Source organism: Dermochelys coriacea, chromosome 16 (genome assembly GCF_009764565.3).
Source record: "Dermochelys coriacea isolate rDerCor1 chromosome 16, rDerCor1.pri.v4, whole genome shotgun sequence".
Taxonomy (NCBI): Eukaryota; Metazoa; Chordata; order Testudines; family Dermochelyidae; genus Dermochelys; species Dermochelys coriacea.
The window spans coordinates 2,468,937-2,484,975 of record NC_050083.1 but is presented as its reverse complement, the minus strand read 5'-3'; the positions used below and the strand labels follow the sequence as shown (position 1 = coordinate 2,484,975).

General features: G+C 45.3%; 1 protein-coding gene across 5 annotated transcripts in view; it reads right to left on the bottom strand.

Moving 5' to 3' along the window:
- Positions 1-16,039, bottom strand: part of RABL6 (RAB, member RAS oncogene family like 6) — a 120,124-nt gene that overhangs the window by 11,916 nt on the left and 92,169 nt on the right. For 4 of the 5 annotated variants that reach the window (XM_038374518.2, XM_038374520.2, XM_038374521.2 and 1 more), the window contains 3 exons: positions 8,650-8,856; positions 4,818-5,172; positions 750-921 (listed from right to left, as the gene is read on the bottom strand). In XM_038374518.2, coding sequence (XP_038230446.1) covers positions 750-921; positions 4,818-5,172; positions 8,650-8,856 — 734 coding nt within the window. The remainder of the gene's footprint in view (positions 1-749; positions 922-4,817; positions 5,173-8,649; positions 8,857-16,039) is intronic. The other variant, XM_038374522.2, reaches the window with a different exon arrangement.

The window sequence follows — 16,039 nt, the reverse complement described above, 5'->3', positions numbered from 1 at the left end:
AGGACAGAAGATGACAGGCTGATAGAGCTTGGATAGACTTTGACATCTTAGTCATAATTTTAGAACAACTAATTAATGTCAAATCCCTGCTATGCCTCTTTCCGCTCCCCCGCCACTCCCGAAGAGTCTTTAACGTCCCATCATTCCAGGTTACTTCCCAGGCAGATCAAGAAGAAGCAGTCACGTGGTAATGCCAATCCATCCACAGAAACCTCTCTGTGTAAGTTATGGTTGGCTCTTGGGACGGGGAGGATCCACAATAATACTCAGAGCATGCCAGTCCTACTGCTCCACTTACACCCTTCCCAAAAAGCGATGGTTAGCAATGGCCAAAGCGCTCAGATTTGATGCAGCAAACGCACAGCTCCAAACCCTACATGCTCCAGTACTGTGGTGTCGGGCACAGAGTCTTAAGCATGCAAAGCTGGGCAGGAAATCTCAAGAAAAGGCTCTCAAGAAGTGCCCTTTCTTCTAGCAGGGCAGGAAAAGGCACAGTAGTCTCTCCCAAGGCATCAGCAAGTGCTCCCCCAGCTGAGGTCAGTCAGGGTAGGTGTGGGAGAAAGTGAAAAAGTTAATTATGCTTTGGCAAAGCTCATTAAATGCTCACACAGGGCATTGGGTGAAGTTGGGGATGTTTTACTTAATGCAAAATTGATTTGCTTAACCTTGGACCTATTCAGTGCAGTGAAAAACCCAGCAGGACAATCAATCACAGTCAGGAATGGCTCAGACATATGACCTACTTTTACCTTCATCACTGCTCTCTTTGGGTCCTGTTTCTTCCAAACCCAAGCCAAAGAGATCAGAGTCATTTTTCAGCTTGAAGGAGTGGATTGTAGACTTCATGGGCTGTGAAGGCTTTACTAACGAGGGGTCTTCATCGGAGATGTCAGAGGGGTCTTCTCGGACTGGGAATTCACCCTAGAGAATGAAAGTACACATATCATGGACCCAATCTCAGCTTCCAAGGAGTCTAAACTGATCGCTCAAGCAAAAGCTCCATCTCCCCTCTACTTAGGATACATTTCTGCTCTCTAAAGGGGAGCGGGGGGGGGGGGGGGATATTGAACGGAGGTATTTTCAAGAAGCTGTCACAGTTTCATCCAAAAGGCAGTTCTACCTATTTCATGCCACGATGGAAGTGCCTAGACAGCACTGGAACTGTAGCTCTGGTGTGAAATGCCCTGTGATGCTTAACATTTGTACTCAAAAAGGCCAGCCTCTTGGTGCTGTGGGGTTAAACATGAGCCCCAGATACATCAGGCTTACCAATTGCACTAACAGGCACCGCCATCCTGGAAAACCTTCAAATACAATGGACTCAAACCTACATTGTGCCCTGGCAGAGTCACAGAGGGGAATCCATGCCATTCTGGGGTCAAAAGGCAGCACACACCCAGGGGAAACATTTCATGGGGCTGGAGCAAACCCCCTCTGTTCAAGGAAAGAGGGAGCTGCATCTCCCATGATACAGAGGCTAAAAGCTGGGAAATTGCAGGGCCCAGATAAAGCCTCAGAAGGCTCCTCTCACCCTGCAAGGGGGAAAAAGGAGACAGCTGTGCCCTGATCCTGGAGCACAGACATCTTACCATGTTTGCCACTTAAGGAGTTAACTTATTTCCTTTTCAATATTATTAGCACTAGTCCAAACATGACCTGCCTCTTTTGCTGAGCTGCCTTTCCGGCTCTGTATGCAGCCCTCCCCGTTAGTGAAAGGGGCACAGCTTCTTTCACTGCTCAACCTGGCCAACACATTGTGCACTAAAGCAGCATTTTTCTATGGAGGGATATCTCCCTTACGGCGCTACAACGCAGTGCTTCTCAGCAAATCTTGCTATCTAATCAGGTACAAGGAGTCATAACCTTGCTCAGAAAGCCACTGTTTTTACAGTGAAATGCTTGGAATGGTGAGCATTGGCCACACTAAGAACAGAGTGAAACTGAATGAGGCCAGTATGACACATGGCCAACGTCATGGAAAAACTAGGACAGTGACTCTCCCCACACAATCATGATGTGACATCAAACCAACTCTACAGGAGCCCTCTCTACAGTACTCTACAGTATGACACATGACCAACGTCATGGAAAAACTAGGACAGTGACTCTCCCCACACAATCATGATGTGACATCAAACCAACTCTACAGGAGTTACTGGCTCAGTATACAGTACTTTGTCTGCAAGCATAGGGGCTTCTTTACACAGTCAATCATGGCTAGTTGTTTCTGTACAGATGGGCCTAATGGTTCTAACTGTGGACTATCTAAGGCAGGGACATCCAGAGTTTGCTCATGTAAAGGCCACAACAGTGAACTACTAGGATCTCTAAGAATTCACTGACTTCCCTCACCTTTAATATGAAGGAAGGCCCGGGGGAGATGACAGGTCCTCTCTAATCTGGGCAGCCTTTTGCAGGTTGCATCTATGTTAAGGTTCAGCAGCTGCAACTTATCTTGGGAATGTCATGGATATGCTATGGATACTCCAACTTCAGCTGTATGTTGGATTACCCCTCTATAATGGCATTTGGGGTTTCAATAGGCTTTGCCAAGCAAAGGAAGGATTCAACACAACTTCACCATGGCTTTTCAATTCTTGTGTTGAAAACAGGGAACTGTGTGCACACATTCACTCTCCCTCCCTCCTCTTTCCCCATTCTCTCCCCCAAACCTTTAATACACTAAGATCCAGATAAAAAATCCTCAGCATTTGGGTTTCATATGTTCCATGTGGCTGCTTGAGCTCAGAGTTTATCTACAGTTACTAAGAATAATCTGTATTAGGCTGTCAATTAATCGCAGTTAACTCACACGATTAACTCAAAAAAGTTAACTGTGATTAAAAAAAAATCGCCATTAGTCACACTGTTAAATAACAGAATACCAATTTAAATGTATTAAATATTTTTGGACGTTTTTCTACATTTTCAAATATATTGATTTCTATTACAACACAGAATACAAAGTGTACACTGATCACTTTATATTATTTTTATTACAAATATTTGCACTGTAAAAACGATACACAAGAATTAGTATTTTTCAGTTTACCTCATACAAGTACAGTAGTGCAATCTCTTTATCATGAAAGTATAACTTACAAATGTCGTTTTTTTGTTACATAACTGCACTCAAAAACAAAACAATGTAAAACTTCAGAGCCTACAAGTCCACTCAGTCCTACTTCTTGTTCAGCCAATTGTTAAGACAAACAAGTTTGTTTACATTTACAGGAGATACTGCTGACTGCTTCTTATTTACAATGTCACCTGAAAGTGAGAACAGGCGTTCACATGGCACTTTTGTAGCCAGCGTTGCAAGGTATTTATATGCTAGATATACTAAACATTCGTATGCCCCTTCATGCTTCGGCCACCATTCTGGAGGACATGCTTCCATGCTGATGATGCTTGTTAAAAAAAAAATGCATTAAATTAAATTTTTGACTAAATTCCTTGGTGGGGGGGAAATTGTATGTCTCCTGTTCTGTTTTACCCGCATTCCGCCATATACTTCATGTTATAGCAGTCGTGGATGATGACCCAGCACGTTTGTTCTAAGAACATTTCACAGCAGATTTGACAAAATGCAGAGAAGGTACCCATGTGAGATTTCTAAGGATAGATACAGCACTCGACCCAAGGTTTAAGTATCTGAAGTGCCTTCCAAAATCTGAGAGGGACAAGGTGTGGAGCATGCTTTCAGATGTCTTAAAAGAGCAACACTCAGATGCGGAAACTACAGAACCCGAACCACCAAAAAAGAAAATCAACCTTCTGCTGGTGGCATCTGATTCAGATGATGAAAGTGAACATACGTCGGTACACTCTGCTTTGGATCGTTTGAGCAGAACCTGCCATCAGCATGGATGCATATATTCTGGAATGGTGGTTGAAACATGAAGGGACCTATGAATCTTTTGCGCATCTGCCACATAAAGGGATAGCTCAGTGGTTTGAGTATTGGCCTGTTAAATCCAGGGTTGTGAGTTCAATCCTTGAGGGGGCCATTTAGGGACCTGGGGCAAAAATTGGGGATTGGTCCTGCTTTGAGCAGGGGTTGGACTAGATGACATCCTGAGGTCCCTTCCAACCCTGGTATTCTATGAGTCTAGGATAAATATCTTGCGATGCCAACTACAACAGTGCCATGCAAACGCCTACTCTCACTTTCAGGTGACATTGTAAACAAGACACGGGCAGCATTATCTCCTGAAAATTGTAACCAAACTTGTTTGTCTGAGCAATTGGCTGACGTAGGACTGAGTGGACTTTAGAATCTAAAAGTTTTACATTGTTTTATTTTTGAATGCAGTTATTTTTTGTACATAATTCTACATTTGTAAAGTTCAACTTTCATATAAAGAGACTTGCACTACAGAATTGAAAAAATACTATTTCTTTTGTTTTTTACAGTGCAAATATTTGCAATCGAAATTAAATATAAAGCAAGCACTGTACTTTGTATTCAGTGTTGTAACTGAAATCAATCTATTTGAAAATGTAGAAAACATCCAAAAATATTTAAATAAATGGTATTCTATTATTGTTTAATGGTGCAATTAATCGTGATTAATTTTTTTAAATCGCTTAACAGCCCTAATCTGTATACTTAAAAACACAACTCTGAGATGCTACCATTCGGCTTCAACAATGAGAAGAACATTAGTGGCTTGTGTTTGAACAATAATGCTCTTCAAATCGTTTAACCCTTATCTTGCAGCTGGCGCTCTAGGGATACTGGAAGATCAGACAAGATCACTCCATTGCTGCTTCTAGTATGAGCTAGAAAGCAATGATGCATGCATGTTATTTACCACTTTCTTCCTTTGGCTGTCAGACTCCTCGCTTTCAAAGTCTGGGTCATCCATCACAAATGAGAGCATCTGGGTGGCTATCGGTCCCTCCTGATCACTTTCTGACTCCTCAGGATTTTCTTTGCTCCCCTTCAGTTTGGAAGCTGAGTCCTTGTTCTGGGACGTGGTCCTTTGTGCCTGGACTGATGCTGTATCTGTAGGAGCAGCAGTTCCAGTGGCTGGCAGATCGATGGGGAGCTTTGGGCTGCTGTGTTTCTCAGATCCAGAATGTGGAGGTAAGCTGCCTGGAGGCTTCTGGTCAGGTGCTTTGGTGGAAGCTGCTTCCTTTTGTGGTTTAACTGAATTTTTGGAAGACCTTTAAAAAAAGGTAACAAGTTGTCAGCTACAACTAAGTAACAACCACAAAAGGATGAGCTTGGAGCCCTCCCATCACATCCCAGCTGTGCAGGGTCTGCGGGCCCACTCAGTCAAAAGGAGCTGGGTGTGGGGGAAACAAAGAGGGAAATGTCCACCTTGGATCCATCAGGAGTGGTCCCACCACACAATTAAGCTGCCCCAATGGGCTGTTTCAGAAGGTCAGACCGCTGGAGTAAGGAAGATATTGGAATCTGCCAGACTCCACCAGGGGCACTGGAATGTTAATGTTTGACTAACATTTTTCTCCATTACAATTGAGGCCTCCCTGATCATATGGAAAGGGGGAAGCATAACTAGTTGATTTTGTTAGAAATCGGTTTCATATAGACAAATATTTCCTTATTCAGATCCTCCCAAAGAGGCAGCACTGGAAGGGAGAGAGGAACGTGGATTAAAAGCAGGGGATTTATACAGTCACAGCCGTAGCAAGTTGGAACCCCTGGCTTTCATCCTATGACCTCATGCCAAACCCCTTCTCCTGCATGAAGAAAAGGAGGACTTGTGGCACCTTAGAGACCAGGACTAACTGTGATCCCTCGGAGATAGGAAGCATCTTAACACAACATGCGTTATCTTTCTTATGACACTCAGATAGTGAGTGTTTGAGGAAAACCAAGAGGCTCCACTCTTTCCTATACTCTTCCATGTCTACTCCCCTTATTTCCCACATTGAACAACTGAAGCAAAAGTGACTAATGGTAAATAACCAGATTTCAGAGTAGCAGCCATGTTAGTCTGTATTCGCAAAAAGAAAAGGAGTACTTGTGGCACCTTAGAGACTAACAAATTTATTAGAGCATAAGCTTTCGTGAGCTGCAGCTCACTTCATCGGATGCATTCCGTGGAAAATACAGTGGGGAGATTTATATACACAGAGAACATGAAACAATGGGTGTTACCATACACACTATAAGGAGAGTGATCACTTAAGATGAGCTATTACCTGCAGGAGAGCGGGAGGGTGGGGGGGAGAAAACCTTTTGTAGTGATAATCAAGGTGGGCCATTTCCAGCACTTGACAAGAAGATCTGAGGAACAGTGGGGGGTGGGTGGGGGGAATAAACATGGGGAAATAGTTTTACTTTGTGTAATGACCCATCCACTCCCAGTCTCTATTCAAGCTTAAGTTAATTGTATCCAGTTTGCAAATTAATTCCAATTCAGCAGTCTCTCCTTGGAGTCCGTTTCCTCTGAGGGTTAACAGAGCCAGAAGAGTACCCAGATGTCACCTACTACAGGACAGGCCCAACAAAGAAAATAACAGAACGCCACTAGCCATCACCTTCAGCCCCCAACTAAAACCTCTCCAATGCATTATCAAGGATCTACAATCTATGCTGAAGGACGACCCATCACACTCTCAGATCTTGGGAGACAGGCCAGTCCTTGCTTACAGACAGCCCCCCAACCTGAAGCAAATACTCACCAGCAACCACACACCACACAACAACCACTAACCCAGGAACCTGTGCTTGCAACAAAGCCTGTTGCCAACTCTGTCCACATATCTATTCAGGGGACACCGTCATAGTGTGGCTGATGTGATTAGGCCCTATCAGAGGCTCGTTCACCTGCACATCTACCAGTGTGATATAGATTCATAGATACTAAGGTCAGAAGGGACGATTCTGATCATCTAGTCTGAGCTCCTGCACCACGCAGGCCACAGAATCTCACCCACCCACTCCTACGAAAAACCTCATATATGTCTGAGCTATTGAAGTCCTCAAATCGTGGTTTAAAGACTTCAAGGAGCAGAGAATCCTCCCTCAAGTGACCTATGCCCCATGGTACAGAGGAAGGCGAAAAACCTCCAGGGCCTCTCCAATCTGCCCTGGAGGAAAATTCCTTCCCGACCCCAAATATGGCGATCAGCTAAACCCTGAGCATATGGGCAAGATTCACCAGCCAGATACTACAGAAAATTCTTTCCTGGGTAACTCAGATCCGATATATGCCATCATGTGCCAGCAATGCCCCCCTGCCATGTACATTGGTCAAACTGGACAGTCTCTACCTAAAAGAATAAATGGACACAAATCAGATGTCAAGAATTATAACATTCAAAAACCAGTTGGAGAACACTTCAATCTCTCTGGCCATTCAATTACAGACCAAAGAGTGGCTATTCTTCAACAAAAAAAACTTCAAAAACAGACTCCAAGGAGAGACTGCTGAATTGGAATTAATTTGCAAACTGGATATAATTAACTTAAGCTTGAATAGAGACTGGGAGTGGATGGGTTATTACACAAAGTAAAATTATTTCCCCATGTTTATTCCCCCCCACCCATCCCCAACTGTTCCTCAGACTTTCTTGTCAACTGCTGGAAATGGCCCACCTTGATTATCACTACACAAAAGGTTTTCTCCCCCCGCTCTCCTGCTGGTAATAACTCATCTTAAGTGATCATTCTCCTTACAGTGTGTATGATAACCCATTGTTTCATGTTTTCTGTGTATATAAATCTCCCCACTGTATTTTCCACTGAATGCATCCGATGAAGTGAGCTGCAGCTCACGAAAGCTTATGCTCAAATAAATTTGTTAAGTCTCTAAGGTGCCACAAGTACTCCTTTTCTTTTTGCGAATACAGACTAACATGGCTGCTACTCTTCCACTAACTAGTTAGTGGAACCTATTCTAGGTGATTTCTCTCATCTACACCTAAGCAGTGACGAGGCTCTATAGGTTTTATACTAGCACTCAGACCCTGGAAATCTTTCTGGCAGTAAGCGAAATGCTGAAAGATAGCCCAGACATCCCTGAGGACACAAATACTTGAGATCAACGCACTTGCTTGTGGGCCAAGCCCTGTTGCATTATTTATATGACAGCACACTTCATATTCCATGCAATTTACACCATATTCTGTGGGCTCCATTCTCCAGCAAGAGCAGCAATGCCATTCCCCCTATGCCAAAGTGCTGCTTATTTTGGTGCACAAAGAGGGCATCACAAGCACTGTCTGTGCCCTATGCAATGAGTCTTGAGACCCACCCACATCCACTATGAAAAAGTGCTCAACGGCTTACCCAACTCCTCTTGTTCAAATTTTGGAAGAAGGCTGGGCCACTCCTTCATGGGATTGCTTGATATGACAAATCAAGTTAGCCCTTTGGCTGCATTTGTGTTACAATTTCATCCAAACTGAATAAACTGGATGGTGATCAGTAATACTACTATGCACTTCCATAACACCTTCCATCAGAAAATCTGTAGTTTGTGAACTGTTGCAAAGTTGGTCGCAGATGGTGAGGCTCAGATAATCCCATTTTTCAGCTAGGGAAACAGGCTCAGTGAGATTAAGTGAGCTGGTTAAGGCCACAGTGAGTCAGTGGCAGGACTGAAAAAAGACCTACATCTCCCAACTCCCAGTTTCATACTTTAGCTAGTAGACTATTCTCCTTCATACCATTGTATCTTGTAGTCAATGTCTTCATCAGCCACGATGGTGACCATAGCATCCTCCATTTCTGCCTCCTCCTCACTTGACAAAGTAATATTTTTGCTTGGTACAAGTTCTGTTGCCAATGAGGGTTTGCTGGGCATTTTGTCATCTAGATCCAGATCATCTTGGAAACCAGCTACCATGGGATTCCCTCCAAGAGCTTCCCCATCACTGTAAGATACAGAAGTGTTAAACAGAACCCCTCAGGGTGCATTCAGATGTGTATATTCCTACTTCTAGAATGCAAATGCAGCACTAGTGTTCCAGACTAATACAACCTGAGTTCTAAGATCTCTTCCCTACCTTAATGGAGGGCCATCTGTGGTTAATCCGGGTCATCAGAAGACACCAGTGTCCTGTTTGACCATGCACTCCCTGACCTGCCATAGAGCTCAGGCAGTGCTTGATCACCAGAGCCAAAGGCCCAGCACAGCCCAAGTTCCACACTGGATTATAACATGGGGAGTGTGGTGGGGCAGCAAGTAGTGGTTAGTACAACCAAGATCTTAGGTAAGACCTCACAGCTGCAGAACATCTTTCTGCATCAGCAAGGACTTTATGGGAACATTTCCAGAACACTGTGCATGGTATTAGTTAATTAAACAACAGGAATTGCATGCCTTAATCCCCATATCCTGTGATTCAAAAATATCCCATATTGTCAGTGGCAGGAATATACCTTCAGTGTTTGGCTCCTCTGTGTTAATTCTATTCTATAGTGCTCCCTGAAGTAGACAGCTACCCAGACACTATAACAATGCTTAACATTCCCCAAATTAAATTAACCTAAGGACACATTTTAGAGTGTAAGAGCCCTTAAGGCTCCCTTGACTGAACAGGATTATGGATTCTGAGACATCTTGACAGGGAGTTTCACTGCAGAATTATAAACTGGGAATTCTTGGCTTGATTTCCCAAGGACCTGCCATATTAATGCTTTCCTCAAGATTTGCTCACGTCAGGAATATAGTTTATTTTCACAGTTCAGACCCAGGAGACTTTATATCCCCTTCCCTTATCCTGCCTGCTTTCTCTATTAAGTACTTTTTATTCAGAGAGGATCATTTGCTTCTTGATAAATGGATGTATTATGTTGGTGCCCAACCCACACAGAACATTCACCTTCCTTTTAATGACTTGTTAAGGATTTCACAAACTCATCTCATTAGCTTCCAAATACAAAAAATAACATTCATGGCCTCTGATGGTTAACACTTCAGAGGGTTAAAGGAAGGTGCTGGGACTGACTAATTGTCCCTCAAGGTTCAGACCTGGTTTTCTAGTTGGTGTCTATCATCACCCGGACCCCATCTGGCCAACGCCCAGCAGGACACTGTCCAGCTGTGGATGGTGGATGCTGCCACACGTGCTTGCTAAAGGAACATGATGTTCAAAGGACTTTAGCTGATTCCATTTCTACTCACCCAGCCATTTTTTTTTTTACACAGACTATCATTCTCAAGTGGACGTTCTAAGGGATTTGTACCTTTACCAAATGAGTGTGTATGATGGAGAGAGCTCATTTCAAATTTGACACTGCGGTAAGTGTTGATTTCAACTGACCATTTGCCTAGATCATCATGCGACATTCAGGTTTTACATGCAATCCCCTTGGGGATCCCTCTGCCTCCCTTCTGGAGTGCTAAAAAGAGACCCTCTGCTTTCTAAACACCGCAGCCACCAATGCTCCACCTGAGGCAGACTGCCCAGGACTCGCTCTAGAGCCCAACACTGCTGCTGCCACAATGAACCGAAAAGGTGTTGGCTGCTGAACATTAGGGACACGCTGTCCCCCCCAGGCTGAGTGGGTTGCCACTGCAGCCCTCACAGCCCACACCAGACTCTGGAACAAGAGAGAACTGGCTCCTGAACCCTGATCTCCCATATAACAGGGCACAGCCTCACCCCAGGCTAACCCCACAAAAACTAGCTAAAACATGACATCGGGGTGTGGGGGGTGTTAAAAAGAGGTTTCTGGGGATTAAAAAGAATGTGAGTGGATTTCCCTTAAATGTCTTAGAAACAATGCTGCAGGTGGCTTCATTTTAAAATGCTATTGGTGATGTGACATGCTGTAGAAACCTCATTCTCTAGATTATAGTACTGTCTTGAATATACAGCAGTAGCTTAATTAATGTAACTATAGCTATCACCTGCTGTTAGTGCAATTATCCTCCCATGAATCAGCACACACACTAGACTTAGGCACAGATCTTTAAAATGTCCTCAGTCTGGATAGAAAGAGCATGTACACACACAGATGAACAAAGTGGCTCATCCCCACATGCAGCGTATATGTAAAGAGACTGACTGCCTCCATCACTAGCTTCTACACAAATCACCTAGCTGCAGCTTAACAGCAAAACAATGAAGTGAAAATACATCAGAAAAACACTGCAGCAATATAAACAAGGTCCAACAATTCAAAATTAGTATCACCTTGTAGCACTGACTCTCTAGTTGGAAGGAACTTGCAAACAATGCAAAAATAAGCATACTGCACCAGTCTCAACAGCCTGCCAAACCTGCATTAATCCTGCGCTACCATGGTCCCCAGTATGGGCACCCAGCACCAAAGAAGAATGTGATTTAAGGTAAACCCTGCTGACATGACGCCAAAGAACATGCTAGGTGAGGCCCCTCATACTGAGACTCAGTGGCATACAGGGGCAAACTCCATTTCAAATCCTGAGTGTACTGCTTTCAATTCAGAAGAAACGGAGCAGCCTTGCTCTCTCCCTAATATACCTTCCCCTACAGAGAGACTGAACAAACTCCTCCTGCCACTTTAATTTAGGAGCTAGAGAAACAGAGGGGAAGGAACTAAAATCTAGTTCAGCAAGGAAGCTGGAGGGAACTTGTGCTGTGGGAGATGGGTGGTATGAGCACGCGCCAGGGCAAGGGGAGGCTCCACAGTGTGAAGGAAACCCTGTCCTCAGTTCCCCTCACCTGCATTCTCAACACAGCTGGGTGACACTACTGAAGCATCTGTCTATGGAGGTGTATGGGGGGGGAGGGGGAAGCGGCGGCAAGAAAACGACTGGGACGACAGACAAATTCAGAGTGATGCAGATTTAAGGATATATAAAGATAACTAGATGGTTAGTAAAGATAAAAGTCTAGTGAGGTGGTGAAAACAGATCCACAGCTTCACACAGAACTCACCTGTCTAATCCTGTATCCTACCCATAGGCATAACCTAACTACTTCCAGCAAGGCCAGGAACAGAGAAGAAATGGGGACATCTATTCTGAGTCTGATAAGCTTCTTTAATACCCTTCAAATACATCTTAGCATAGTACATCAAACTAAGGATAAGCCAGGCAAGCCCTGTGGTTGGGAAATAGGAAATATAACTGTCTCAGTGAGCTGCTCAAGGAACATATATTTCAAGAGTTCTCCCTATACACTACAGGACAGAAACAGGCCTTAAAAAAACCAAAACAACAAAAAAAATGGAGCTTGGGACACATAATCCCATAAATCTTCAAAGACTTGTGCTGGTTGTTAGCCATGTGATTCCAATTTACTTTAAGTAGGAATTACATAGCTCAGCCGTTCTCAACTTGTTGTCTGTGAACAACCCACAGTCCTCTCATGGGGCTGACTCACTTCCAGCAGCTAGGCCACATTTCAAGACTGCTAAAGTACAAAAATATATTGCTCTAATATGACTTTTCCATGTCAGTAATTGGTGCAGTGGCCAAAGGGATATTATGGAATCACAAGGGGGCAGAAGGGGTCCACAAAGTATAATACGATCAACACTGAAATCATTTGAGAATCCCTGATATAGCAAAAACCATGTAGCATCCTAATGCCAGTTTGATGTTGCTGCTATAGCACAAAAAGAAAACATGTCAAGGCAAAGCAAAAGTGTTCTTCTGAATGAAGTCACCGCACTAGTAAGTCTCATGAAGGGCTCAATTACAAGAGATCCTACTCCACTGCATCTAGGATGGGCATCTAAGGTTATGTCTACATTAGCACTTTTGTCAGTAAAAAAACGGTTACCTACTTTCTCATAACTGTTGTTCTTTGAGATGTGCTGCTCAGGTCTATTCCAAGTAGTGTGTGCATGCTGCGTGCACAGTCACCGGAAGGTTTTTCCCCTAGCGGTACTTGTCAGGTCAGCCTGGGGGCCCCCTGGAATCACGCCTTCAAAGCGCTGCATATAGGGCCCTGCTGACCTGCTGCCTCTTCAGTTCCTTCTTGCAGGAGGCACCATTAGAGGGGAAGGTGGATGGGTCTTGGAATGGACATGAACACCACATCTCTAAGAACAATAGGTATGAGAAGCTACTTAACTGTTTTTGCTTCTTCTAGTGCTTGCTCATGTCAATCCCAAGTAGGTGACTCCCAAGCAGACCATTGGAGGAGGGATCAGAGCTCATAGGTCAGGGTTCACTGACTGAAGCACCGCTCTGCCGAAAACTGCATCATCCCTGGCATGCTGGATGATGGCATAATGCGAAGTGATCGTGTGGATCGACAACGAGGTCACTGCCCTGCAAATCTCCTGTATAGGGGACTTGTGCCAGGAATGTGGCCAAGGAGGTCTGCACCCTTGTAGAATGCGCTGTTAGCGTCGGGACTGGTACTTTTGCCAGGTCATAACAAGTCCAAATGCAGGACATGATCCACAGCGAAATTCTTTAGGACAATACTGGGAGGCCCTTCATTCTGTCTGCTATCGCGAATAGATGGTTAGACTTCCAGAACGATTTTGTCCTTTCAATATAGAAGGCCAGAGCCTGCCTCACATCCAGGGAATGGAGTCTTTGTTCCCTGCTGTTAGTGTGTGGCTTAGGGCAAAACACTGGGAGGAAGGTGTCCTGACTTGTGTGAAATTGAGATACCAACTTTGGCAAGAAGGCTGGATGAGGCCGCAGCTGGACCATGTTCTTATAAAAGGCTGTATATGGAGGTTCAGATGTCAAGGCTTTGTTCCCAGACACCCTCCTGGCTGAAGTTATTGCCACCAGGAATGCTACTTTCCACGAGAGGTGAGAGAGATTCTGTGGCCTGCGTTATGCAGGAGGTCAGACTAGATGATCAGAATGGTCCCTTCCAACTTTAGTATCTATGAATCTATGAGTGAGTATGTTGCTAAGGGCTCAAAGGGAGGTCCCATTAACCTGGAGAGCACCAGGTTAAGATCCCATGCTAGTATCGGATGGCGGACAGGAGGGTATACCCTGTCCAGGCCCTTGAGAAAATGACTTTACCATCGGGCTAGCGAAGATCAATCGACCATCCACCCCTGGGTAGAATGCCAAGATGACTGCTAGGTGAATCTTTACAGATGACACCACCAGATCTGACTGCTTCAAGTGCAGTAGATAGTCTAAGATGAAGGGTAATGATGCTTGAGTTGGAGACGTGCCCCTTCGTGTAGCCCAGATAGAAAATCTCTTCCACTTAGCTAAATAAGTAGCTCTAGTGGACGGCTTTTGGCTGCTGAGGAGGACATCTCTGACATGGGGTTTAGTCATGAAGCTTCCATGCTGTGAAGTGGAGAGATTCAAGGTTGAGGTGCTGGAGGTGACCATGGTCTTGGGTGATCGGAGTGGCTACTGACAGTTCCAGGAGTGATGTGTACCAGTGTTGGCGGGGCAAGGCAGGTGCTATTAGAATGACAGACGCCCTGTCCCTTCTGATCTTGAGCAGGGCCTTGTGAATGAGCGGAAAGGGTGGGAATGCATAGAACAGACTGCCCTTCCCAGGGAGAGGAAATTTTCATCTGTGGTCGAGCCCAGGCTGTGATTCAGGAAGGTACAAAACTGCTGATACTTCCTGTTCATTTTCATTATGAACAGGTCCACCTAGGGAATTCCTCACTGTTGGAAGATGCTGTTCATGATGTCCGGGCAAATGGACCACTCGTGGCCATGGAATGATCTGCTGAGATGGTCCGCCAGCTTGTTCTGGGATCCCAGAAGGTAAGATGCCTCTAGGTGTATTGAGTGAGCTACGCAGAAGTCCCACAGCTTGAGGGCTTCCTGGCACAGAGAGGTGCATGCTCCACCTTCCTTGTCTGTTTTATATAAAATATCGCTGTTGTACTGTCCATCATAACTGATCCAATCCTACCTGGAGGGCAGGTATGTAAGGTTTGAGAGGCTAAGCGAACCACCTTCAACTCTCCGACGTTGATATGGAGCAAGACTTCTGTTTGGGACCAGAGGCCTTGTGTCCTGAGCTAAGTTCCCTCTAAGCCACGCAGCAGCCTTTCAAGGGCTACACAGGCACTCAGGGCTGTGGCGGGGAGAGGCGCCTCTCCCGCAGCCCCGACGGCTTTGGGGCTGGGGCCGCAGGAGAGGTGCCTCTCCCCACCGCTGTGGCTCTAGGGCAGGGGCCGAGTTTGTATTTTGCATTCCAGCCCTTCACTCTCTCTAACTCAAATCAAAGCCCAGCTGAAGCCAGAGTTCCTATTGTTCCTGTTTCACTGAGTTTTGAAAGGACAGTTTCCTCACAGAACCCATCAAGCAGCCCCAGGTTCACACAAAAGGGTCACAACAAACCCTTTCAGCAACGCTGGCCTGAGCTTGAGGTTTGTAACAAAACTTAGATCCAGGTGAGTCGTGTACAGTTTTGCCTTTGCTGTGAATACTTCCCCCTGCACATCAGCACATCTCTCATGTTGTTTACCAGTGTCAAAATGGTATTATGGGTATTGACACTTCTTACATTCAGCTGTGAAATTTTCTGCTTGATATTAATCCCAGAAGAACCCAAGTCTTCCTCTTGAGCAGAGATTACTGTGGGAGAGACCTCTCTCCCCGCCACAGCCCTGGGGCAGCCTGCACCCAAATCCCTCATCCCCAGCCTAGACCTGCAGCCAGAACCCTCACCCCCCCACACACACCCCAACCCCCTGCCCCAGCCCTGAGCCTCCTCCCACAATCTGAACCCCTCAGTCCCACCCCCACCACACATCACCTCCACATTGATGCACATAACAAAATTCATTCTGCGCGTGGGTGTAAAACAGAGGAACATTGGTCCTGAGGGCCCCTAGATGTGCACCCCACTGCAACGGTGAAGCGTCCGTGACTAGCAACATCAATGGTCGCAATCTGCAGTAGGGCACTCTTGTGCAAACTGCCAGAGGGTTTGACAACCTGAGGAGGAAACGAGACTACCTTGTCCAAGATGTCTCTGCTTGGACGGTATACTGAAGTCAGCCAGGCCTGAAGGGGTCTGAGCTTCAGCCTTGCGTGCTGGATTACTTATGTGCAAGTGGCCATGTGACCAAGCAGTTTTGGGCAGCTCTGTGCCATCATAGTGGGGAAAACTTGAAAGTCCTCTATGATGGAGCACATGGTTTGAAAGCACGCCTCTGGCGTGAATG